The sequence below is a fragment of the Lynx rufus genome, unplaced genomic scaffold, assembly GCF_022079265.1.
Source record: "Lynx rufus isolate CCGP_SWC_20201006 ecotype Redwood Valley unplaced genomic scaffold, mLynRuf1.p SCAF_16, whole genome shotgun sequence".
In the NCBI taxonomy this organism is placed as follows: domain Eukaryota; kingdom Metazoa; phylum Chordata; class Mammalia; order Carnivora; family Felidae; genus Lynx; species Lynx rufus.
In genome coordinates this window covers 27,597,681-27,622,611 of record NW_025814830.1, presented here as the reverse complement: position 1 = coordinate 27,622,611, position 24,931 = coordinate 27,597,681, and the positions used below count along the sequence as shown (strand labels likewise).

Sequence of the window (24,931 nt, the reverse complement as noted above, 5' to 3'; positions counted from 1 at the left end):
TTAGACTCGACACACACCCGCCGCCCACGACTCTCTGCGTGGACAATACACAGCCTCGTCAAGAGACCGAACTTGCGTGACCGTCACTAGGCTTACTTTCACTTAGCACATACTCAGGTCTGAATTCTGTCTCGGTGCTAAAGGACTGAAAACCATTCCCTTTCATTAGCCTAAGTTCCTAGTAATGGGAGCGTCGTGTTGTGGGGAGACTGCAGACAGGGGGCGGCCCTTGTGAACGAAAAAAATGCCACTATACGCAGAGGTCTCGCCCCATCTCTTGCAGACCGGATTAAATGTATTCTGAGCCCTGCGTGAACCCATTTTCATGTGATACAGTCGGTACGAGAAAAGATTAATTACTTAGGAAAAACAAGCTAACATCTCTACAGCAAATATATCATCGCCATAGAGCACGGGACATAGAGGTTTGCGCCTGCATCATTAGCTCAGCTGTAATAAATGAGACGCTCTATGTGATGTACAATATGGTAAAGAAAACACAGCTGTTTGCTTCTGTAGGGACGTGCATAGGTGCCCTGCACCTGAGTCTGCAAACACTTAATAAGCCCTCAACGACAAAGCTGCATCACTCAGAACCGTGATGGCTGAAAACCATTATCCATGGATAATTAACTATGTCACGACACTGAGGTCCTAACACGAGGTCCTCATAATTCCCCACTAAGGGAAAGACAGTAAGACATTATTATATTACTAACGTTTAATAAGACGACTGTTCTATTTGTGTGTTATTAATGCAAGCTGTAAGTTACAGCAGCGTTTGAATTACTGTTAGTTCTTCTGGGCACTCTATCGCTTGAAGGGCAAAGTAGCCCTTTGAGCTTAAGAACCATAAAGAAATACTTCCATTTGGGGCTAAAAATGTTTTTTAAGTGCTACTTGCAATTTGTTCGGTTTATTTTTCCTCGGATCACACGAACACATCTACGGCGCACACGTATCACCGGACAAGCCGTCGCTGAAACGACCAATGTTAAGGCAGCTTAAAGCCGCACACGCTGTAAGACATTTTCTAGTGAACTCATTTCATTTTTAGAAGAGCCCATCGTTTTGCTTTCCTCCAAGCATCCCGGTCATTTTGAGACTCTCCCCTACAACACAAAGTATTTAAATTTCTCGGTAACAAGGCTTTCTGACTGCTTGAAGACAAAGGCCCCTCTCCATTTATTAAGACGACTTCCTACTGTGTGGAGCTGTTCTTTACCTCATAATTAAAATAGCACCTGAACAGGACCATCTGCGAACGCGGATTAAGTTTTTACAAAATGCGAATATCTTTTCGTTTCTTTTCTGCCAAATGCCTCTAAATCTCATACGGGTTTTGTGTGACATACCAACAACCACACACACACGCGCACACACACACACACACACACAAAAGGCATGCTTAAACTTTCACTACAAAAAAAATAAAATAAAAGGAAGAGGAAAGGAGGATAAACATTTTACTCCTCACTGCAATCTTCCGTGCCTCAATTAAACCAATAAATTAACGTATGGCTCTGTGATTTGCTCTAAGAATGAATGAACCGTCAGCCTTTGCGTTCTGCTTCTAGGATTCTGTGAGTTTACGGGAACCCAGAGACACGGTGTGCCACTTAATTTCCCTCTTCCTTTTTCAAATACACACATTTTGGAAAAGACATTATTTATACAAAAGGCTGCCAAGACCCTGGGTTAGGATGGATTTGGATATACAGACTGTTTCACAAGCTAGTCTTATTTAACCAAAATAAAGTCTCTTAGGGAGTTTTTTGCACAAACTGCAAATCCATAAATGCAGAGATTATAAACATTGATACAGACATTTCTTCCAGAGGGTTTTCTGACCTGATGTTAACTTTACATTAGAAATTCATGTTTCTTTAGAAATGTTGGCTTATTTTAGGGAAATGGTTCCTTTGGTACAGTTGGGGCTGTGATGTCAACCTGGCTGCATTCTAACAGCCCTTATGAAATATTTACAATGAAATTTACCCACGCATGCGTAACGGCTGACTTCAGCGGCAGCCAAGGTTTATGCGTACCTTTTTCTTTTTATTAAAGGAAAGAAATAGTTTTTATATTTTCCTCTTCTCCAGAAGATCAAACCCACATGTATTTAACAGCTTCCCAGACCACACCTCCATGTGGGCATCGGTCCGGATCAGTGAGACTGAAAGATTATTCTGACCACATGACATCTTTGAGCCATGAGAGAACAGCTGGGTTCCCCCCAAGGTGGAGCCGGGGTGAGGCATAAACTTGAGGGTGCAACAGGAGAAATGGCGATCGCTAGCGGAGAAGCCCCTGCCCTTCACCCCTGCGAATCAGACCCTTCATCAGATTCAAAATTGCCAACGTTCCTGCAGACACCATTTTTATGGTGACAATGAGCACCACATACAGCGCATTTGCTTCTGAAAACTCTCATATGCTTTCTCTGTAAAAGAAAAGAGACTGTTGAGTTAGAGGCATATATATATATATATGTGTGTGTGTATACACGTGTATACATATATACACGTGTATGTATACACGTGTATACATATATACACGTGTATACATATATACACGTGTATACATATATATATATACATATACACGTGTATATGTCTGTGTGTGTGTGTGTGTGTGTGTATATATATATATATATATATATATATATATATATATATATTTCCTCCAAGCAAGAACCCACAAAGAGTAGAACAATGTTACAAGGTCACAAAAGGCAGTGCCCAGATCGCATCCTCGTCTCCTGGCCAGGGTCATCGTCTCTCTTGTTGAGAAGCGTGAGATAGCGGAGAAGAGTTTTCCTACAGAGCGGGCAAGACTTCCATTCTCTATCAGATTCCTATCCACACCATCTGGTCTCCAGGCAGGTATTGATTAAGTAGCCTGTATAATTTGAATTTCTAACATTTAACTAACTAACTAACATTAAATAACTAACATTTAAACAGTTAGAAGACATCATAAACACACACACACACACACACACACACACACACTCTCTCTCTCTCTCTCTCTCTCTCTCTCTCTCTCTCCATTTTCCACTTCTCTTGAAAATGTAGAGGACCTAGTAACAAGGATCTGGCCTCCTGGCAAGGCTGAAGAGGGGCCGCCTACTTTGGACTGGGTGTGCACCTCCCATTCACTTCAGCCCCACCTCTGCGCCTTCGTTCACCTGGGGTACCTGCCAGGCCCCGCGGGCATTTGGGCTTGCAACCCTTCGTCCACATTCACTAGAAAAGTCACAAATTCCAAGGTACCGTGCTGCTGTCGTTAAGAGCTCGAAAGGACGCTTCCTTGGGAAAGTCCAGTGCCTCTTTGGGCACTATCTCACTGTTGCATGGTAGGCCCTCCTCACCCCCTCAAAATCGGTGTCATTCTCCTAGTGACACAGCCCAGAGGTGACGGCCTCACGTGCCTCGGGGCAGACAGGAAAATGCTCCGGAATATCCAGGGAGAGACCGCCAGCGCAGGGACGAGGCTGGGCTCCCGAGCACTGTGTGTGTGTCACTCTACTCCAGCCCGGACGTAGGTTTACATGTGCGGGCGTCCTCAATACACCCTCGCTGCCTCCCCTGCCGCGGCCTGCTTGCCATGCTGCTGGAAGATACTGTGCTTCACACAGCCCCCCGATTCTCAGAGGCCCCCCAGAGCTCTCCAAGCGAGCGTAACATGCAGAATTCCAAATGAAGAACCAACAGCAGAAAGATCATTTACAGTAACTCTACAAACAAGCTAAATGAAAGACTGGTGTTCAGTCATTAAAAATAATAATGCTAAGGGCCCCGAGGGCTGGAATGTAAAGCTTACACTTCGTGTGAGGAGGCAGGGGGGAGAAAAAAAAGAAAGAAAGAAAGAGTGTGTTTATTATCCCAATAAGATAACCTGCTAATTTATTTAGTAGGCAATTTTAGAGTACATTCGTTCACGGTGAAATCTCACTTTATCAGATTACGGGAACAATAACAACCGCAAATAAAATGCTCGTTTCAGCGCAGGGCTTTCCGGGGGGCTGCAGGGAGGCATCGCCGGCTCCCCGCCCCTCGGCCTTCTGCTGTCTCCCGGCCCAAGCCCGGAGTCAGTTATAGAGTTATCTCTCTCACACTTTGCAGATGATGCCTAACATCATGACAACAGAGAAGAGGAAAGGTCTCCGGACCTGCCTACCTACAACAAGTTTCTGTAAAGTAATGAATACAGACAGCTTGGGGACCATCCACCTGTGCTGCCTGCCTCTTCCTGCCTGCGAAGGGAAACCACCAGGGATTGGCAGAAGGTACTTGTCTGACAGGGCCAGGACAGCCTTCCTCCTCGGTGACAGCCCGGGCCTCCCCTCTTCAACTTGACCCACCCTAATTCCTTCACAATGCAGCAGCGAGGCAGCTGACAGGAGCAGCTGCGGTTCCTAAGCGAGATGGATGGAATTTTCCTAACTAGTTCCCCAAGTTACATTTTACCTTCAAGATAATTTATGAGCTGCTCTGGAGCCTTGAAGAGACAATATGCTTGCCATAAAATTAACTGTAACAGTCTTGTAGGTTATAATTAACACTGGGAGGGTAGCACCAACTGGACGAAACACATGGCATAATTGATGGTAAGACTGGAAATGAAGCAAGCTAACAAAATCATTACGGTGCGCGCTGCCTTAGCAAAACCTCTGCTTTGCGAGGGTTAATTACAATCGCCTTCCAGGGCCCATATTCCAGTAGGGGAAGAGGCCAGAGCTGGGCGGCGGGGGGGGGGGGGGGGGGTGGAGGCTGTGCCGGCAAGGCCCCGGGGCACCCGGACGGGCATGGAGGCCGGGTCTGGTCTGGAAGGAGAGACACATCCGAACCGAGAGCATCTGGCAGTGTGGGCTTCCTGGAGCTCGGGCTGAGCCCTACACAGGTCTGCCTGACAGACATGACTTCATTTTCTCAGTCAATAGCATCTTTTTCGGCGATGAAGAAGATATGGATGAGAAGAGACTCAGAACTTCCAGAATGCCCTTCAGGAGCCTCACGATATTTATTTAGAATACGACAGAACTAAAGCATTTCAACCTGACGGGGGCACGCCTTCGCGAAAAATGAAGATAGGTCCGCTAAACCTGGAGGTTTATTGAACTAAAAAAGTACCCTGTCCAGAGGAAGAGTATGGAGAGAAAGCTAATCAGGAAAGTGTCAATCACTCCCATCTTGGAGAGTGACGCTCAACTGTTCCTTTCGGGCAGATACTAAACAGCCTGACCAATACCTGAAAACAGACTCTCGTAGGCACACTGGAATCATTCAGATCATTTCAACTAGTAATGTGAAGGGGACTGACCTATTTTTGTTTTGTGATCTGTTTTGTTTTTTGTCCCGGGACAAGATGCTGAAACTCATTCTGATCCACGATGCAACAGTGTCCCCTACAGGCCGCCGGAGCTGTGCCTTACCACCCCTCACCCCCCATTACTGCCTCAACCGAAAGCGGAGTGAAACTTTTACCTAGAACCCGGAATATACATTACAGCGTAAATTCGTCAAACACACTGGGGACATCCCAAGATAGAATAAGAGCATGACTCTCCACGTGCGGTAAATGGTTTTCTAGGCATAAACACACCGTAGAACTGGTGAGCGACCCGTCGTACAGCAGATAAATGCTATCCGATCACCCAAAGGGAGCCCACTCAAATCAGCCTTGGCTAACCAACCCCGCCTCAAAATTACCCCACTTAGAGGATTTACAGATTCTTGAGGCTAGACTTTGATGTTCTCATCTGCGCCCCCGATCCCTCCTTCTCAAAGATTGTAACCAATATAAAAGAATGGCATAGCGATAAAGGTAATGACTCTCCTTGAAAAGGCTTACTTCATAAAGTGCGGGCTGCAAATTATTTCTTTAGAGAGAGTGAGGCACCCGCAACTAAAAAGTGCCGAACATGTTTAGCTACCGGAGGAAATAAACCTTTACAAATGCACACCTGCTGTTCTCCACACTGGGAAGGATCCGGGAAGGGCTCGAAGCCCCATATGGGGAGACCCACTTCAAAGCGCCGAGTGCACCTAGGAGTGGTGGCAAGGCCTTGTTGCGGCTCCCTTCTGCCACCTCCACTGTGAGCTGTGCTGCCTCGGGTAAGTTACTCTGTACCTCTCTGCCTCTAGCCTCTCATCTCGTAAAACATGAAAAATCCGAGCCCTTAGTGGGTTCTCAACAAATGTTAGCAGCTCTCTCTACTAGAATTAGCACAACTTCGCATTTCAAGGACAGTGGAGAGAGGGAGGGAGGTGAACTGAAGTCATCAGGGGGAACACCTCCCCTACCTGCAGCTGCCCCCGGGGGTCTCACTTATAGAACCGTGCCTTGTCCCTTGTCCATCGGGCCACCTGGATCACGCTGCTTCTCTTTTGGGTGAAGCTGCTGAGACACGGAGTGCCTGGCCCAGAGTTCATAGCTGGAGATAGGATGCAAGCTGGAGTTCAGGCCTCGGTCAGTTCTATGTGACCGTGCTTAGAGCAGAGCCTGGCACGGGGCAAGATGCAGCTAGTGTTCATCCTCACACCGATTCAGCAATGTGGGGTCCCTACCACGAGGCTAGGATTTTGCACGGGGGCTTGCTCTCAGAGGATGAACGTGGCTGGGCTCATACAGACTTTCCTGTCTTGATCTAAAGGTGATGGGTACTTTTTACTGAGCAGCTAATATGTTACAGATACTTGCTCAGGGTGTTTTACACGGAATCTGTCAATCAGCCCTATGAAATAAGCTCTGTTATGATCCCCTGTGCAAGTTACAAATGAGAAAATTGAGGTTCAGAGTGGTTACGTAACGTCTCTATAATTGCCTGGAGTTATGGACACAGATCCAAGACTCAGACAACCTGCTCAGGATCTACGCTCCCAACCTCTAGGCCACGTTACTGAAATTTGCTCTGAGAGAAATCCACACCACCCCCCACCCCCCCCCCACACCTTTATCATTGAGAACTAGATCTCTCTAGAAAGAGGCAGCCCAGATTTTATCCCATGACCCATAACCACGTATAGATTTCTCGCCTATTTCCCACTCCTTCTGGAGACAAAGTGCTACCTACCCACTCGCAGCCAACACAATTTCACAACGGAGCGGTATTCCCCAGAATGGCTGGGCACACAAGTGAGAGTCACACAAGAACACTGCCCCTCTCTTTCCACTTTCTTCGCCCAGGATCCTGACTTAAACTCCTTCACAGCACTTAGGATACTGCACCGCCTAATGTACTTCCCCTGGTCAAGTCTTACTCATCTCTATAATCCCAAGGCCTACGATAGAGTCTGGTAGCAGCCAGGCACTCGATAAATATTTGCTGAATCAATGCGTGACTGACAGCTTGCTCACGCTAACTATAACCACCGTTTATTACGTGCCGGAGTCCATTAACACACACGCACTCCCCCAACACCTACCAGGCAGGGACGGCTTCCCTCTGAAGAGATATTTGTGGGTGTAACACAGCCTGCATTTGAGCCTTCGCAAAGTGAAGGCCTTTAAGGTGACACATCTTTTTGAAAAGTCCCTGGGAACCAGAGTGCAGACTGTCTAAGGAGAAATGAATGCTATGGCGTTCCTTAGAAACCGGTATCCCACGAACAGCTCACAAATGTGACTCGCCAGAACCGGAAGGGTAAGTTTTACAACAAGGGATCATTTTATGACGAAGATCCAGAAAAGGACGTTTTCGATCTTTCTCTCGACTGCAGGATCGTATTTTGGTTCTACTGAGTGTTGTTGAATACGCAGGATTATGGGAGTTACGGTACCTTTCCCCCAAGACATTTTCAGAGCTCCACTTAGGGAAGCAGTTCTGGTCTCTCCTTCCACTGAGAACACAAGCTCCAGGGGACAAACACTCACAACAGTGCTGTTCCCTGCTGCCTTTCCAGGACCCGGAACAGTGCCCGACAAAGAGCAAGCCCTATTTAATAAGTACTTGTTGGGTAAATAAATGAATCAATCGATGCTTTCTCGAAAAGTTTAAGAAGCACTGTCTGTAAGAAGTAAGTCAGCAACCGATCACAGTCAGGGTCCGCCAGGAGGAGAGCTCATACCGAAGCCTATGTGTTGATTTTACAAATAAAATGCGCAGAAGTCAATTGGCTTTTGTCTCCCATAAAACGGTTCAAATGATGACAGTAACAATGGTAATAACATCAACAACACTGGCCTCCTTAAGATAAGTTGCTGTATCTGGGAAAAAAAGGTAACCCTATCTCTAGACGCATTTAATCCTCGCTCTAAATTTACACAATGCTTCAATTCCTACACATTTATGAGGAGGTTTTATGGAGTTACTGGGTTTTATGGAGCAATCGGGTTCAGATACACACAGGACATTCTTCTGCTAAGGGCCACGGAAAGCAGAGATTGCAATTATTAAAGAAGGGACAGATGCACTAGAAGGGAAAGCCATAGATGTCAGCTAGCAGGCTAGCGCCTCCCTGTTTCTCCCTGGAAGCTCCTTCGTTTATTCCACCCCAACCCTGCTGACCAAGTCAGCAGGTTGCAAGGGGACGGCTACGGAACCGCAGATGCCACAACTTCCAGTTCCCGACGAACTCAGCCAGAAGCAGCAGCCCCCCTCCCTAACGCGAGCGACAGTGGCTGACACGTCCAAAGGACTCCGTCACGTGCCGGCTCAGAAGAGAATTATATCAGCCTCATCTCATAGCCCGTCCTCGGGGCTGGTGGCGCCACTTCTGGTGACCAGAGTTCCCGAGGGCGCCACACAAATTCTGGCCCAGATGTCAGGTCACCAAGGCTGATGCTGGTCACTGTGCGCTGATATCATTAAAGCCACATCAGGATATTAGCAGGCAGCCTGCGACTGACTGGAGCAGGTAAGATGCGAACGGGAAGCCGCGTTTAGACTCAGCTCCGCCCCTCCCGGCCTGAAAGCCATCCTCCCATCCAGAGGAATGACTCTAGGGAGGCCTTTCCCCTCTCCCCCAGTCCTAGTTCACTTCTGGGCATGGCAAGGGATCAGGAATGGGTGCCTCAGGGACGAGACCGCGTCTTTTCGTCCTGATCCCAGCTCAATTCCATGGTGTTCACTTCTGGACTCCTCCTCAAGTGGCCGAATCAGCCTGTGCACAGAGTGTCCTTCCTCCCTCAGGACGGAAGCAGGGGGCAGGGTGCAGTCTTGGGGCTCCAATGCCAAAGAACCACATTAGCGGAGATCTCCTACATCCAACCTTAAGGTTTCCAACCTCTGGCGAGATCAGATGAATATGTACCCCACCCCCACCCCGAAAAAAAAATCCCAACAGGCCAGCATCCCCAGTGGTCATCCCTCTTCAAAATTAGGAAGGAAGGCAAAGTACTTATAAATACAGGGATGGGTTGAGAGGAAAGCTATTCTATTCAGCCAGCCACCGAACAGATCTGAATGCCAGGCGACAGGGTCCCTGCTCGTATAGGGCATGGTTCTCACCGAGGAGACAGCTTAATGTGATCCGGGCGGCAGGTTTTACAGCTGGTGAACAGGCAGATCCCCTGCCCTCATGAAGTTCACATTCCGGCAGCCGAAACAAAATGTAAACACAGAGCCAAGTAATTATATGGTACATGTCAGGTGATTCCTTTCCATAAGCTTCCCCCAAACTGGACGTGGCCTTGCAGCAGAGTCCATGGCTAAGTCATCTTCCAGGATCCCGCGACGAAAGAAGGAAAATCTGCACGCGATGGTGTTCCTACTAACCTGTCCTCCCCCGCATGAAGCTATCCATTATTTCAAAACTGAAACTCTGCGGGACTCCTCTTAGTATTTCCCACGGCACTTCGCAGAGTTATTTGCACATAACAAACATTCAGTAAATAAGAGTTCGTTGCTAAACTGGACTGGGCCAGCTTGTTGGTTCTGCATATAATCCAGGCCCGCCAGGAGGCAAAAGCAGAGACCACATATCCACGGAGAAAACCTTAACGTGCTAGTCTTAGGACTAGCGCTGGTCCCCAGAAGTAATTGACACAAACTAGTTTATTTGTTGCACCCAGATCAGAGCTCTGAAGCTGACTGGCTTAGAAAAGGTTAGAACTACTAGATCTTGGAGCCCTAAGAAGATGTCCAGAGTGGATCCGTCCTGGAGGTGGGTGGTGATGGTGACAGTTACGGCGAATGGAAGGCGGTCAACAGTAAGATGGTTCTCTTGTCCAGAAAAAGGGCTAACTTGGCAATAGCATGAGCTGGCGAAGCCCAATACGGGGAAGACACGTACAGAGAGCCATCTCGGTCCAGAGAGCTCATTTTAACTGGGAGGAACTGGTTCTAAAAGCTTTTCTAAGAAACTGCCATAAACATTTTTAAAACTGCTCTCAGCACCGTCTTAAGGCTCCTTGGACCCAAATGAAGTCGTCTACTGTGGGACTGCGGAAAGTCCTGTTTGAGCCCAGAATGGAGGCGCTCTAAGGAGACAGAGCTTCTAGTTCATCAGGTTACATTCCTACCCGGTGTGCAATGCTCAGCGAAGCTGTAAGGAAAGAAATGTAAGAGAATGGGCTAACGACTAAGTAGGGGATCTCCCAAAACACAGAAGCTGGGCCACAGGCAGATAAACAAAGCCCTACCCACGGGAATGGGGAAAGAGACACAAGTGTATTCTCATGCCAGCTTCACAGTGGCACTCCATTCCTGCAATAAGCCAGATACCCCTCATGGGCTCGTGGGTTCTCTCCCATTTGAGGGGGGTAAGTGCTTAAGTCAGCCATGTGTTTAAATCTCCTAATAAAAACCTAATGGTCTTAAGCACATGAAAAGATGTTCTGCATCATGCATCATCAGGGAAATGCAAATCAAAACCACGACCACAGCACCAGGATATCTATAATATAAAAAAAAAAAAAAAAAAAGGAAAAGAAATGTTGGTAAGGTTGTGGAAAAGCCACAGGAATATACAATGATGTAGCAGATGTGGAAACCAGTCTGGCAATTCCCCAGAAAGTCAAACACAGAGTTACTGTACAACTTGGCCGTGCTATTCCTGGACTTACGCTCAATGGAACGCTCAGTGGAACAGAAAAGATGCCACTCGAAAACCCGCACACAAATGTACACAGCAGTGTTATTCAGAGCTGCCAAGCAGTGTGGAAACAACCCAAGTGTCCACCAACCAATGAATGGAAAGACAAAATGGGGTCTCTCCATGCGGTGGAATATTACTTGGCAATAAACAGGAACAGGTACTGATATGGTACAACACGGATCAACTTTGAAAGCATTATGCTAAGTGAAAGAAGCCAGATACGAAAGGCCACATATTGTAGGACTCCATTTACACGAAATGTCGGCAACAGGCAAATCCACAGAGACAGAGAGTAGGTTAATGATTGCCAGGGACTTCGGGGAGAAGGGGGAATTGAGAGTGGCTGTTAACAGGCCCAGGGGTTCAGTCATAATGGAAATGCTCTGGAATTGGATAATGGTGATGGCTGCACAATCTTGTGAATATGCTAAAAAAAAAAAAACCCCAAAAAAACCCCCACCTAATTGTACACTTCAAAATGATTAATTTTACGTTCACGTGAAATTTTATATTCTGTGAATTATATCTCAGTTGGAAAAAAAAAACAAAACCCTAATGGTCTGGCTCTCGTCTTATGTTTTTGTCTTTGTATCTTACTCAGCAAAAATTTAAAGGCACTGTTTCAAAGTTAGGAAGCACAGTTAATTCTACAAGTGTTCCTCACCTCCCTGTGTTAGCCTTCACCTAGCTCTTGGGTTACTATGAATCCCCACAGACAGACACGGTCGAGTCAAACCTAAGATGGGACACACTGATTTGGATAATGTTTAGAAGCTTTGGGTTTCTATTTTCAATATAATTATTGTCTGGGTGAGACTTGTATATATAGGCCGTGTCGTTCAACATAAGAGGAGTTTTTACAACAGAACAGCAATTCTAGTCTTCAAAGACATCTACCGTGAAATACTCTCCTGAGTGGGTCAGAGCCGACTTGCCCCTCCGTTGTGGTATCGACGGCTCCACCACCATCCTTTTCACGGCCCCTTTCTGGGAACCTGCTAGAACCTCATCCCCGGGTCCATTCTTAAACTGGCTGCCAAACACGTTCCCTCCTGCACAGCAGCTCAGGCAATATTCTGTGCACGGCAGGTATACAAAACATACAAAAATGATGACGAAATAAATTCATTCTTTTTTCAGAACACAGAGTTACAGGCTGGGTCCGCTGTCTCCGTGAACGAGAGCACGGAGCTTTGTGCACCCCAACGTCACTGGCCGGAAACCAGGACATTCTATGTTCACAGGGAGTTGGGAGACAGCTTTAAGTAGATTATTCTTATCAATTCACAGTAAGAGAACATACGTGTGACACGCCCATTATTGGCAATAATTAGCATCGCTCTGATGGTTCTTAGAGGAATCAAGAAAGGAACATACCTATCTACTCAATTAACGTTATGCGCTTTCCGCTTCCTTTTACAGAAAACAAAACAAAACAAAACCTGCAAAGTTGTGGTAGCAACAAAACAGTGTCGGAGAGCCACAAGTATATTCAGCATCCAAAAATGCGTAACATTCAGTGGCCAGAGGCTGAAGTGGATCACAATTTTTTTTTTTTTTTGAGGACGTTTGCTCTAACACCTGATTTACGCACGTCCTCTCAACTGAGCAAGCAAGCTGAAATAAAATATCTGATTCTCATTCCGACATGTTCAAGGCAAAGGAAGCCCATTCCTTTCCTTTAGCGGACTTACAGATAATTACTCCACAGTAAGCATGCCCTCAAAATTCTCACCAGTCTAGGAAAGGCGCTGGGGATTTGCGGAACATAAACAAAGGCACTGATTTTTTGCTATATTTTATTTAGAAAAACAAGCCGGGCACGGACACGGAACTGTACCTTTTCTTCAGCGCACTTTTCAAATGATAATTTCTTCCACTGTCACCATTAAATCTTAATCCATTCCAGCTCCTTGCATGGGTCATTGAGTCTATATGTACTGCTGTTATTTTAAAATGTTTCCCCTTGGTAGGGAAAGAGGGGGAGAAAAGATGTTGAGAGCCAGATGGGCCCCTTCACAGTTCATTTATCAAACCTAATACGCGGGGCTCCACCCTCCCCTCACTCACTATTGCGGTTAAACTTCCATATAATTTGGTAATCATTTTCATTATCAGAGAGTGACCCGAAAGCAGCCTATCCTGGGACGCCCAGTCCCTGCAGCTGCTCTTTTCCTGCCTTTTCCTACAGTAGACCCTAAGAACCTCAGAGTTTATTAGCTGCAGACCGACCTTTGGGCTGCGGAGGTCAAGAAGGGGTCAGATCAGAGGGCTTGCCCAGTTCTTTAAAAGCTATAACAAGCTGTCCATCAGGCAGAGTGGACTGTATAAACAAAGCCAAATCTTCAGAAATTCTGTACCGCTTCTGTTAACACTTACCCTGCATTCACACAGCTTCTCCTGATGTACTTTGGATCATTCAGCTCGGGGGAAGTGAGCAGACAGCCCTAATAAGCCTATTTGGAGAGGGTTGTTTATGGGATTACCGAGCTTCGGGAAGGAAACCCGCAGCATTCAGATGTGCCTCTGGAATCGCAGGGTTGTATGACACTGTGACAAACTCGGTTACCCCGAGTCATGCAGAATTGACACTTTTCCTCAAAAAGCTAAATCACGGGGAACATATGCTTTCAGTTTAAGAGACTTCAGGGAGTCCCAAACAATGGCTCGGCTCCTGGCCGGGGAGAGATACAAATATTTTAAAACCTAGTTACAAGTTCTGCTTAAAAATATTCTTCCTAATATCGTTATTGCAAAGGAACCAGCGGAAGGAGGGGGCGGGGGCGGGGGGGAGGGGGGCGCGGCGGCGAAGGGGGGGGGAGCCTTTATTACAATAGACTTCTCCTAAACTCATTGCCAGCTGTAGCGTCGTCGCCGATCTACATTTCTTGGAAGTTGTACTATTCATCACGCATTCTCTAACGTGCAATATAAGGTAATTAGAGTCATCTGTATTTAACTTTCGGAGGAAAAAATTTCTATTATCTAATCTCACTGATCCCCTGATAGCTTTGATGAAAGCAAAATACGGTAACCTATTGCCTGGCCTTTGGCGAGCGCTAATTCTTTTCTGTCAAAGTGCATTTTTCCTCGTGTAATTCCAAAGTACACAATGGGCCGATGTCTACGACCCAGCCGGCTCGGTTAGCGCGGCAGTGGATGCTCTGTGACTTTCACCATCACCGGCCTGATGGCGACTCAGGGCAGTGCCCGATTCCAGACGGCCAGAGGAAGCTTTGATGAGGAAAAGAGAGGCGTATGGTAACAGTCTGTTTATACAGATCATATGGATGAGTCTTTTAGATAGGTCACTGGGATGGGAAACATCAAATGGGGGCGGAGAAGGGGTGGGGGGGGAAGGATTATGGTTATTTAATACTCTGAAGACACTTTTCCTTCTGAGCTCTCAAGACGTGACCCTCTTGAAATTTTCTTTCAGGTGTTTAGTTTGAAGGAGGTCTGCACAGTGTCAGCCACTAAGCTCTTTCTTTTCTCCTCCCCTACCACAAAGGACCTGAGAATTTTTGTTTCAGATGCTAGACTACATCAACTTCAACACTGGCTCCAGCTCCTGATTAAACTGTTAGCAGTAAGGGCCAGAAATGCTGAAACCAGACTCCTCTTAAACAGGCCATCTTGGCCTTGTTGTCTGATGATATGGTGTACTAGGAAATTATTGTTAACAAACCGAATGCACTCAGCAGAAGACATCCAGCCTCAACATTTGGTCTCTGAGCTGTGCTGTCTTTGGAGGGATGGGGGGGGGGGGTGGAGGGTGGGAGAGAGGTTACAGGGAAATTCTTTCTTTCTTTCTTTTGCTTGCTTTCCTTCCTTCCTTCCCTTTCTTTCTTCTTTCTTTCTCTTTTCTTTTTTCTTTTCTTTTCTTTCTTTCCTATTTAGTAAGAATCACCAGGGAGGGGGGAAATGTATAGAAGGCTAAACAGGGAAACACAGCTCAGATGTCCCTGCATGGATATTCCCAGTATTTAATAAAATATGCATACTTTAATGAATATATGTGCTTAAAGTGGAGTACAAGCAGAGTTAAATTGGAGATCATTTAATTACTGTTGCTGAAACTGTCGTTTACTCTTATCAGACCATACTACAAAAGAGAGGGGAGAGGGAGAATAACAGGGCGAATTTTAAAATTATTGTTTTAGGGGCGCCTGGGTGGCGCAGTTGGTTAAGCGTCCGACTTCAGCCAGGTCACGATCTCGCGGTCCGGGAGTTCGAGCCCCGCGTCAGGCTCTGGGCTGATGACTCAGAGCCTGGAGCCTGTTTCCGATGCTGTGTCTCCCTCTCTCTCTGCCCCTCCCCCGTTCATGCTCTGTCTCTCTCTGTCCCCAAAAAAATAAATAAACGTTGAAAAAAAAATTAAAAAAAAAATAAATAAAATTATTGTTTTAGCGCAAGTGTGAATTTAGAGATCATGCACGTACTTGGGGAACGGCTTTCCAACAGCTGAGATGGACAGTTCATGGTCTTTACTGTCTCCTTTCTTGGAAAGTGCTCATCTGCAGCGTTGTTCAGACAAACCTATTTTTACGATAACCGCTACTAGTAAAGCCATAAATTATTACAAATTCTGTTGCATGGACTCCTTTGGAGAACTCCCAGGCACATAGGATTTTTCAGTATCAAATAAGACTCCGAGACAAAAATACAGCATGATCTCCCGGATTCCTCTCTCTATTGCTGAGAGACAGACGGTAAGCCAACCATTTTTACCAACTGCAGATCTAAAAGGGTAACCCTGACATTTGGGGAACTGGTTCCAGCCTTCCACCCATCAAGTCTTTTTCAAAGAAGAGCAGGAGAGTAGAGTCTGTCGTATACAAGCATCAATTCTGTAAAAACTGATAATGTGTAGGAACTTTCTCCCGGTAACTGCTTTCTAACCCAAAGGCAGGTCCACGGGCAAAGAAAGTAGGTTGAAGCCACCACAATTCCTACTTGGCCAATTCTAAAACTGGGGTTGATAAACAGACCACTTTCAAGCGATCTGCCTCTCACGGAGAGATGTGAGAGCACTGTGTGAATTTCCCAGTGCTAAATCGCAATGTTGGTCTTTTAGACTGTTGATTAAAAGGGTGCTTCTATTCAGCAGCAGGGACTTCTATTATATTCTGCTCAAGATGCAAACATTTATGCTAAATGTTGCACTCAGGGATAAATGATATATACCTACAGATGACATCATGGCTCATAACCAATTAGTGTAGGTACCATGTGCGGGAGAGCTAACTTTGGCTGAAAGCATCTGCACCTTGCTTATGGTTCATGGCTCCCCAAATGGCAGGGGTGAGGCCAGTGGTAGAAGGAAGGGCTTAGCCAAACACAGCTCTTGGTGTTCAGGGACCACAAATCCCATTTCAGAAGCAGAACTGACCTGGCATGCCACTCCCTCCTCAGATTCTGGCGGGTGGTGAGCGAGGCAAGAATGGCAGTCAAGATTTCGTTCCTTTGTTCCACGGGGACCCCCTCTCTTCTAACTTCACGAAGCACAGCATTTGTCTAGAAGAAATGGTCCAAAAAAGAGGAAAAGTGAAAAATTAATAATAAAAAAAAAGCCCATAAGCAAATAAGGACAGTAAATCAATGGCTTTTTTTATTACAGTCCCCCTGCTAACAAATCAATACAGTAAATGATGGTCAAAAATGGCCAGCGTATATTTTGTATTTAATCAATGTACCAAGCACATAAGGTAAACTCCAAAAGCCCCATTGCCTTAAGTAACACATTGAGATACTGTGTGTTCTCACTCAATTTCCTCAGTGCACCAAAGGTCTTTTTCCTGGGAACGGCCTCCCATGAGCTATTATTAGAAATGATTTTCACGTACACTTCACTGTGAGTTGTTTGTTTTGCCTTTTAAAAAAGAGCAGTCTCTGACTTTCGCTCTCTGTTTCCTGCCACCCAGCTGAGGATTTCTGCACTGCCACTCGTATTTGAATCATTAATTTCTATTTCCAGCCATGCCAGCAAATTTTTCTTTTCTTCTTTTTTTTTTCTGGTTCACTCGTTTTCCTTGCTTGCTGCAAATCAAGATCTTGCAAAGAAAGAAACAATAAAAGCACAAAAATCAAATTCATTCTCGATGAATCTTTCCAGCTTTAAAAATCCACTACATGTTTCAAATACCGTGTACAGGGATTCTTGGGCACAGCAGACTTATAATTTGAGGAAGAATCGTTTATTCTACAGTCATGGCTATGGCCCTTAAAAGAAATTAGGCTCACAGGTGAGTAGAAAAACACTCAAGCCTCTACCTAGTGTTAGAAATGTTGGGTGTTGCTTTTGGAAATAGTTGAAGTCCAGGGCTCCTGGGTGGCTCAGTCAGTTGAGCATCTGACTTTGGCTCAGGTCATGATCTCATGGTTTGTGGGTTTGAGCCCTGCGTCGGGCTCTGTGCTGATAGCTCGGAGCCTGGAGCCTGCTTCGGATTCAGTGTCTCCCTATCTCTCTGCCCCCCCCCCCCCATCCCACTCATGCTCTGCTTCTCTCTCAAAAATAAACATTAAAAAAAAATTAAAAAACATAAAAGAAATATTTGAAGCCTTGGCACATCACTCTAAGAAGGGGCATTACATCAAAACTCCAATTTGAAAGTTGTTGCTTCAATTTGATCTACAACTCACTCCTGTATGCCGGTTTTATATGCGTGTATTTTAAACATGCAAACTCATGTAACATTATAGAAAACAATTAAGAAAACAAAAGAGTATTCTACTGGCACCTGAAATTTGAGTGAGCGAATGCCTGGTGAGTTTTAATGAGAGAATTTTTCATCACACGTACTTATCTTCACGTAACTGGAGTAGAAATCTTGAGAATTTATAAATGTTTTTCATTTAAAGTTAGTGTGGCTTCTTTGGAGATGTTGTAACCAAAGCAACTGCTAAAAGGAATGAGACTATGACCTTCTTTGTACTAGTCTCTCCGTGCATATTCCTTATCTAACTGATGCCAATGCCTTCATTTACTTAGAAAGCATGCTCACGGTTTTGTCCTGTAACTTGAAATACCACTTCCTTGCTCGTCTACAGCGATTCACAGCATGTACTGAATGCCTTCTGACAACCTTGAGAAGAGGTGTAGTGAACATTTGTTGTGTGGTTGCCTTCTCTCCAGGCCCGGTCCCCCTTTTCCTGTGACAACACAAATCTTCTCTTGGGGAAGTCTTGTATTGCATGCAGTCTTAGAGGGACTTGCCAGTGAAAGTGTGCCACTCTCTCCCATGAAGGATGTGGCCCAGGCCAACCTGGTTCGCTTTTCCGGGACTTCAGACACTTAAGAAGGAGGACAAAGAGAGGGGAAAAATTTGGAAGCGGTTTATCAATTGCCTTAGTTCCTACCACCCATGGTCCTCAAAGTATTCCTGGTTTCCTGAACTTTCTGAGTAGAGATCATTCTTCTTCTTTTGAGACCTTGAGTTATCCACTCTCCTTTCAACCAAGTTCCATTTTGCTCAAATTCACCAGAATCTGTTTCTGTTGCTTACAATCAAAAAGCCTCACGGATACACACAGATAAGACAGGAGTGAGTAACTCCACTGTTAAAGGATCCAAGATCACGTGACTAGCCCTCGCCACGAAAACGACCCTGATCTCGGCCTCCTGGGTCCAGAGTTACATCTACAACATCAGATGATATACCCAGTTGGAAACTCTGTGAGTGTTGAGGGCAATGACAATTTCAGCCTTCGGGCACAGGGAGAAATGCTCATTTTTACTAGGCGCTTCTCCTACATGAAGCCCAGGCTCCAAGCGGCTAAAGCAGGAGCTGCAAATTCAAATACCTACCAGAGCCAGAGAGGTAACGTGAATGAATTAAACAAGATTACCTGACGAGAGCATATGCTCTGTGCAAAAGGGCAGTCCCTTTTCAGCAACAGCCAACTTGCCCATTCAGAGAGGCTGTTGCCGTGGTGCCAGACGCAGGAATTTTCAAAATGAGAAATCTGTTTTGATTTTTTTAATGTGAAAGCTTCTGATTTTTAAGTGTTGGAAACTTTTTTTTTAACTATTTATTTATTTATTTATTTATTTATTTTTATTAAATCTTTTTTTAATGTTTGTTCATTTTTGAGAGAGAGAGAGAAACAGAGCACGAGCGGGGAAGAGGCAGAGAGAAAAAGGGAGACGTAGACTCCGAAGTAGGCTCCAGGCTCTGAGCTGTCAGCACAGAGCCCGACGCGGGGCTCGAAGTCACGAACCTCGAGATCATGACCTGAGCCAAAGTCAGACACTCAACCGACTAAGCCACCAGGCGTCCCCTTTCTTTTGACTTTTTAAATGCCGTGTGGCCAAACAAGAAATGCCAACAGCTGTATGGAACTCAGCTGCTAATTTGTGACCTCTGATGTAAAAGATGTCTAATTTCAGAGAGGTCCTGGCATCAGTGGGTATTCTGACAACAGCATTCCTTCTTGGTTGTGCTGCCCCATCTCGTGTACTTAAAGTTGGAAGGAACCTCAAAGCGTCCCCAAGCTTATCATTATGTCTGCAGATCCATATTATTTCACCAAAGTAATAAGCAAAATGTTTCAAACAGAAGACAAGGTACACATCTAACTTGACTCCAAAGACGTAAATAAAATAAAATTAATCTTCTATGTGACTGCATTCAAATAACTTTTTTAAAAAGTCATTTATCTCTTCTTTGCCTTTTGTGTCATTTAAATTTTATCCAGAAGCCCTTGTTTTCCCTGATCAGCCTCTAAGAGGCGAAAGGAGGAAGGATTTAAGAAAATAAGTTTCACGGGGGCTGGACCCTGTCTGTTTACTTCACTACCTCACCTAGTGCTTGTCTAATGATTTTTAATAAATATTTGTCAAGTCGGGAAATAAAGAAGGAGCTTGAAAACAAGTACTGCAAAAACAAAGAGCGGGAGAAGGCTGTCTTTTAAGGCTTTACTATTATATAAACTTATAAACTCATCAAATAAATTAAAAGACAGTTACGTGCTTTACCAAGGAGCTCTCTTCACTTGACAAAAGGATTCACTTCAAGGTCTATTTAAATAAATAGCACCCCCCCGTGTAGAGTCTCCCCAAAATTCAGCCATCCTAGCACAGTCCCATGATTCTTGCCACATTTGAGTGTAAGGTACACAGTATTTGGTATTTTTATTTCCAATGACCCGCACTTTAAAGTACAAAATAAATTCGCTTCAAAAGAAAAATGGAAAACCTGTGGTACTCAGCATCAATGAAGAGATAACCATAAAAAGAACATATTAAAAACAAAGCCACATGTTGATTTCATTCTAGATAGAAGTTGCTTTGCTGAAGGCTCTGAGAAGGAAGCCTGCTGTACCGTAAATGACGTCATTAACGAGTGAATGTTAATGATGTGGAGACCGCCTGATCCAAAGACGTGGACTGAAAAGGAGCTGAAGAGGGAGTCCACTTTCTCCCAGTGCAGTCCCCACTATGTGCAGGGTCCTGGAGCGCCCCCTAGCGTCCCCCCCCCAGAAACACCCACGGTCCACATCCCAAGCTCTGGACGCACCACCCTGCTACAATGGTTTTCCAACACTCCACAGACAGATCTCTTTTCTCCCCAAATGTATTTTTCCATGGAACTCAATACATAAAGCAAAACTGGATCAGTGGAAGACCTAGAAGCCCTCCCTTTGTCATGGGGCATCTCTTCAAAACCCCAAGGAACTGTGAAACACGATTTGCCAACGTCAACCCCAGAGCATTTATTTTTTTTTTTTTTTCAACGTTTATTTATTTTTGGGACAGAGAGAGACAGAGCATGAACGGGGGAGGGGCAGAGAGAGAGGGAGACACAGAATCGGAAACAGGCTCCAGGCTCTGAGCCATCAGCCCAGAGCCCGACGCGGGGCTTGAACTCACAGACCGCGAGATCGTGACCTGGCTGAAGTCGGACACTTAACCGACTGCGCCACCCAGGCGCCCCAACCCCAGAGCATTTAAAACAGCATTCAAGTTTTTAAAAGTTTATACACTGCTAGCGGGAATGCAAAACACTGCCATTCTGGAACAGGCTGTGGTACATCCATACAGTGGAATACTGCTCCGCAGTAAAAAAGGACAACCAACTGACAGATGCAGCCACTTGTCTGAATCTCAAAGTCATTTTACTGAGTGCAAGAGGCCAGTCTCCAAAGATTCAACACTGCGTGACTCCATTTATTTAACTTTCTGGAAAAGGCACATTACAAGGACAGAGAACAAATTAGTGGTTACCAAGGATTAGGATGGGGGAGAGTTGGTTACAAAGCGGCAGCCCTAAGGCAGTTTTGGGGATGAGGGAGCTATTCTGTATCCTGACTGGTGGTGGTTACATGAGTTCATACGTACATTAAAACTCACAGACCTGCATAGCCCCCAAAGTCGATTTTATATGAAAAGCTTATAAAATTTAATTGTCAAAATTCATTTCATTTTCATCATCATTTGGGGACAAGAAAGAACGTAGATAACAAGTGTCATATAAATACATCTGAGTAAGCAGTTAGTAAAAATATAAAGAAATAGAGCTAGACTACGAACCAGATTCTGTTACAAAAAAAAAAAAAATCTTCCCAAGATATTGGAAAAGGATGGGAGAATTTAGATAGAGCATTCGGACCCTAAAATACAGCATTTCATAAAATCTGGAGTGAAAAGAATTCATTGCATAAAAGTTAATTTCAGAGTGTCAAAGAGCATTCTATTGACAAGAATTAACAGTGATATTTTTCTCCTTATACTTAGTGTTGGCTCCTCAAGGGTTGACTTTATGCAGGAAAAACGTTAATAGCCCATTTTCCCATCCGTAGTAACACGGCGCTCTCTTCAAACAAGTACCGATTTTTAAATAGTCTCCTATTACCAAAAACACAGTCTCCCTCCCCTCTCCTCAAAACAGAGGGCAAGCAAACCACAGGTTTAGAAATCATGCTCTGGGGGGGCTGAATTTCATTTCATTAGCAACTCTCTTTCAACGGAAATTGATGGACATGCTGGCCTATCAGAAAAAGACGAAGAACATTCTTAAGGCTGCCAGCTGTTCAAATCCTAGCTGTGGGCCTCCCCACCCCCACCCCGGCTGCCAACCGGAGATGACATCAGGACTTCTCCACGGGTTCTTGTGCGGAGGAGGTGCCCAGGATATATGCCACGATGACGGGTTTTGTTTAGAGCTCACGAATCAAACTTGTGCTAGGTTGTGCTGTGTTAACAACAACATTCCTGAAAGAGTCTACGACCGAAAATGAAAATCTTGCAAAGGAAATCAGGCAACCACCGAGCAATGGTGACCACAAGAAGACTCTACCCGGGGCCCGAGGCATACCGTTTGGAATCTCCCTAGGGGTAGAGAATCTCTACCCTCTGATCGTGGGTTTTACTTTTAGACTCAGTCCAGGTTCTATGTGACACCTTTCTCTTCTTAGGCCACCACCCATTACGTGTCCTGATCTTGTTTTGACTCCTATGTGGGTCCCTCACTGTGGGACCCTCAAGACGCTCAACTGTTGCCCGCCCAGGGAAAGACCCTGAGTTCTCATCCCATGTCTTCTGTTTGCTTTCTCTGCGGGTGATCTCCCCTCCAGGGGCTTTAAGGTTCTGCTGTAGACTGGTGACTTCAAGCAGACCTCTCCGCTGGGCTCTAGCCCCATATAGCCCATGACCGCCTATCTCTCCTTGAAGATACACTTCAAACATGGAGTCTCAGCCTCAACTTGTCCACATGTGAGGTATTTTTGCTTGCTCCTGTATTTCCTGAGAATGGTGAATGACATCACCATCAACTCAGTTGCCCAACCCAGATGGCTAGGGCTCATCCTATTCTCCCCCACCTTCCTTTCCATAAAAAATCCTGGCACTCCTCTCTGTTCAATATGGCTCAGACTTCTCTCTTCCCCACTGCTGCAGGCTGAGTTCAGGCCCATCTCTAGTCTGGACCATACCATGGCATCCACGTCAATCGCCCCCTCATGAATCTTCCTCCTACTAGGGGGCTATCTCAGGGTCAAAGGAAACAAGGAGCTTCAGCCTCCAAACCCTCACCTAAACCAGAGCGGCTCTGTTCACATATGCTTCGCTTATTGGCATGTGAGAGATCAAAAAGCTTACATTTCTTAGAAGCCCGAATTCTTGACCTGACCAAAACAACAAAAACAAAACAGCACCCCCTCTTAACATAGATCCTGGTCACTTCTCAAATTTTATCTCCAGCCATCTTCCGGTCCATTAAAAAAATTTTAACGTTTATTCATTTTTTGAGAGACAGAGAGAGACAGAGCGTGAGGGGGGGAGGGGCGGAGACAGAGGAAGACACCGAATCCGAAGCAGGCTCCAGGCTCTGAGCTGTCAACACAGAGCTCTACACGGGGCTCGGACCCACAAACCGCGAGACCATGGCCTGAGCCGAAGTCGGACACTTAACCGAACTGAGCCACCCAGGCGCCCCTCTTCCATTCCATTTAAAACTAATTTCAGTTCCCTGAAAATATGTGGCTGTTCCACGCTGTGTATTTACTTGTTGCACAACTGACCGGTAACTACTGATTCTTCACGAAACACCCTCGGATAGCACCTCCTCTGTGAAGTTTTCCATGAACCGCGTCCTTCCACCAAATGACAGAGGGCTGATCACCCCGGCTTCCGTGCCACTCCCGAACATCTCGCAAACTATGTTATGCTCCACTGTATTCACCTATTCATTAGAGGTTTCCTCCTCCAGAGCATGGGCTCTGTTAGAGCGGGGAGGGTCCACACCCGTCTCTTCTCAATACCCTCCAACGTGCCTCCTTTGGCACTATGTCATGAAAACAGACTCCCCATAGAGGCCTGCTGAATAAATGAAACCAAATGGCATGCCGGAGCATGTCTGGGAAAGAAGATGAACAATCAAGCCACAGAGTGCTATTCGAGCTCAAGAGCGATCTGGGAAACGTGGTCTGGTTTGACGCAAACTACACCTGGTGCGAATTCTAAGAAAAGAGTGGCAAAAACTGCTTTTAAACAACAGCATCAAGAAAAATACGCATGTGCGATCCCTAGGTGCCTCCGTGGAAGGGCCATGCGTCTCTGGCAGGATGTATCTAAAAGTGCAGAGCTTTGTTACGCCACGATCACGTGTAATCTTTGCATACCCTCCTAAGAAGCCAAAGGGAGGAGTCTCACTTTCTCCGTTTCAATAGCAAAAACTACTTGGGACTCTGGCAACCCACTCTGAGAGTCCCCCAGTGTTATCAGCTTCTCCTGGCCCAAAGCTTTATGCGTAAAGCCAAAGGGAAAAACCCACGACCAGAGAGAACAAGGAGGGAGGAAGGAAGGAAGGGAAGGAGACCCAGAGAGGTTGACTGATTGAGAATCGAGAAAAGAAAAACCAAAACTCTAAGGTACTAAGAAGCCTCGACTTTTAGGCTTATGTTTCAACATGTTTCTTGGGAAAAGTCTCCCAATTCTGAATTTATTCAGTTAAAACTCAGCAATTCACCTAATTCTCGTTGGATGCGTTTTTACGTGCGGCAACTCTCCGTATGTCCTAATTCTGGGGCATCACAAGGAAAGCACGCATGGACATACGTGCGAAATGCAGTATTTATAGCATGCAAGGTTTTAAGACAGGAATCACAGCAGAGATTTAAAAGGAGAATGACGGCACTTACTTCCTACTAATAATTCTATAGGAGTCTTTAAATTCTTTTGGTGCCTTTCTGATACGGGGTAACAGCTTCAGATAGACCTTTAACTCTGAAACTCAGATTTAATCTCTCCTTCTTGCAAATCAGAGAACTCTGTCTAAGGAAATGCAGAGAAACTGGAGACATTCCACAAATGTGCCTGGTAATCCCTCTGCTCAGTTCATTAAAAAAAAAAAAAAAAAGAAGAAGAAGAAGAAAGAAAAGAAAAACGTCGG

General features: G+C 45.4%; 1 protein-coding gene across 3 annotated transcripts in view; it reads right to left on the bottom strand.

Moving 5' to 3' along the window:
• FTO (FTO alpha-ketoglutarate dependent dioxygenase) overlaps window positions 1-24,931 on the bottom strand; it is a 395,157-nt gene that overhangs the window by 144,077 nt on the left and 226,149 nt on the right. For all 3 annotated transcript variants that reach the window (XM_047078416.1, XM_047078419.1, XM_047078418.1), the window contains one exon: window positions 16,435-16,559. In XM_047078416.1, coding sequence (XP_046934372.1) covers window positions 16,435-16,559 — 125 coding nt within the window. The remainder of the gene's footprint in view (window positions 1-16,434; window positions 16,560-24,931) is intronic.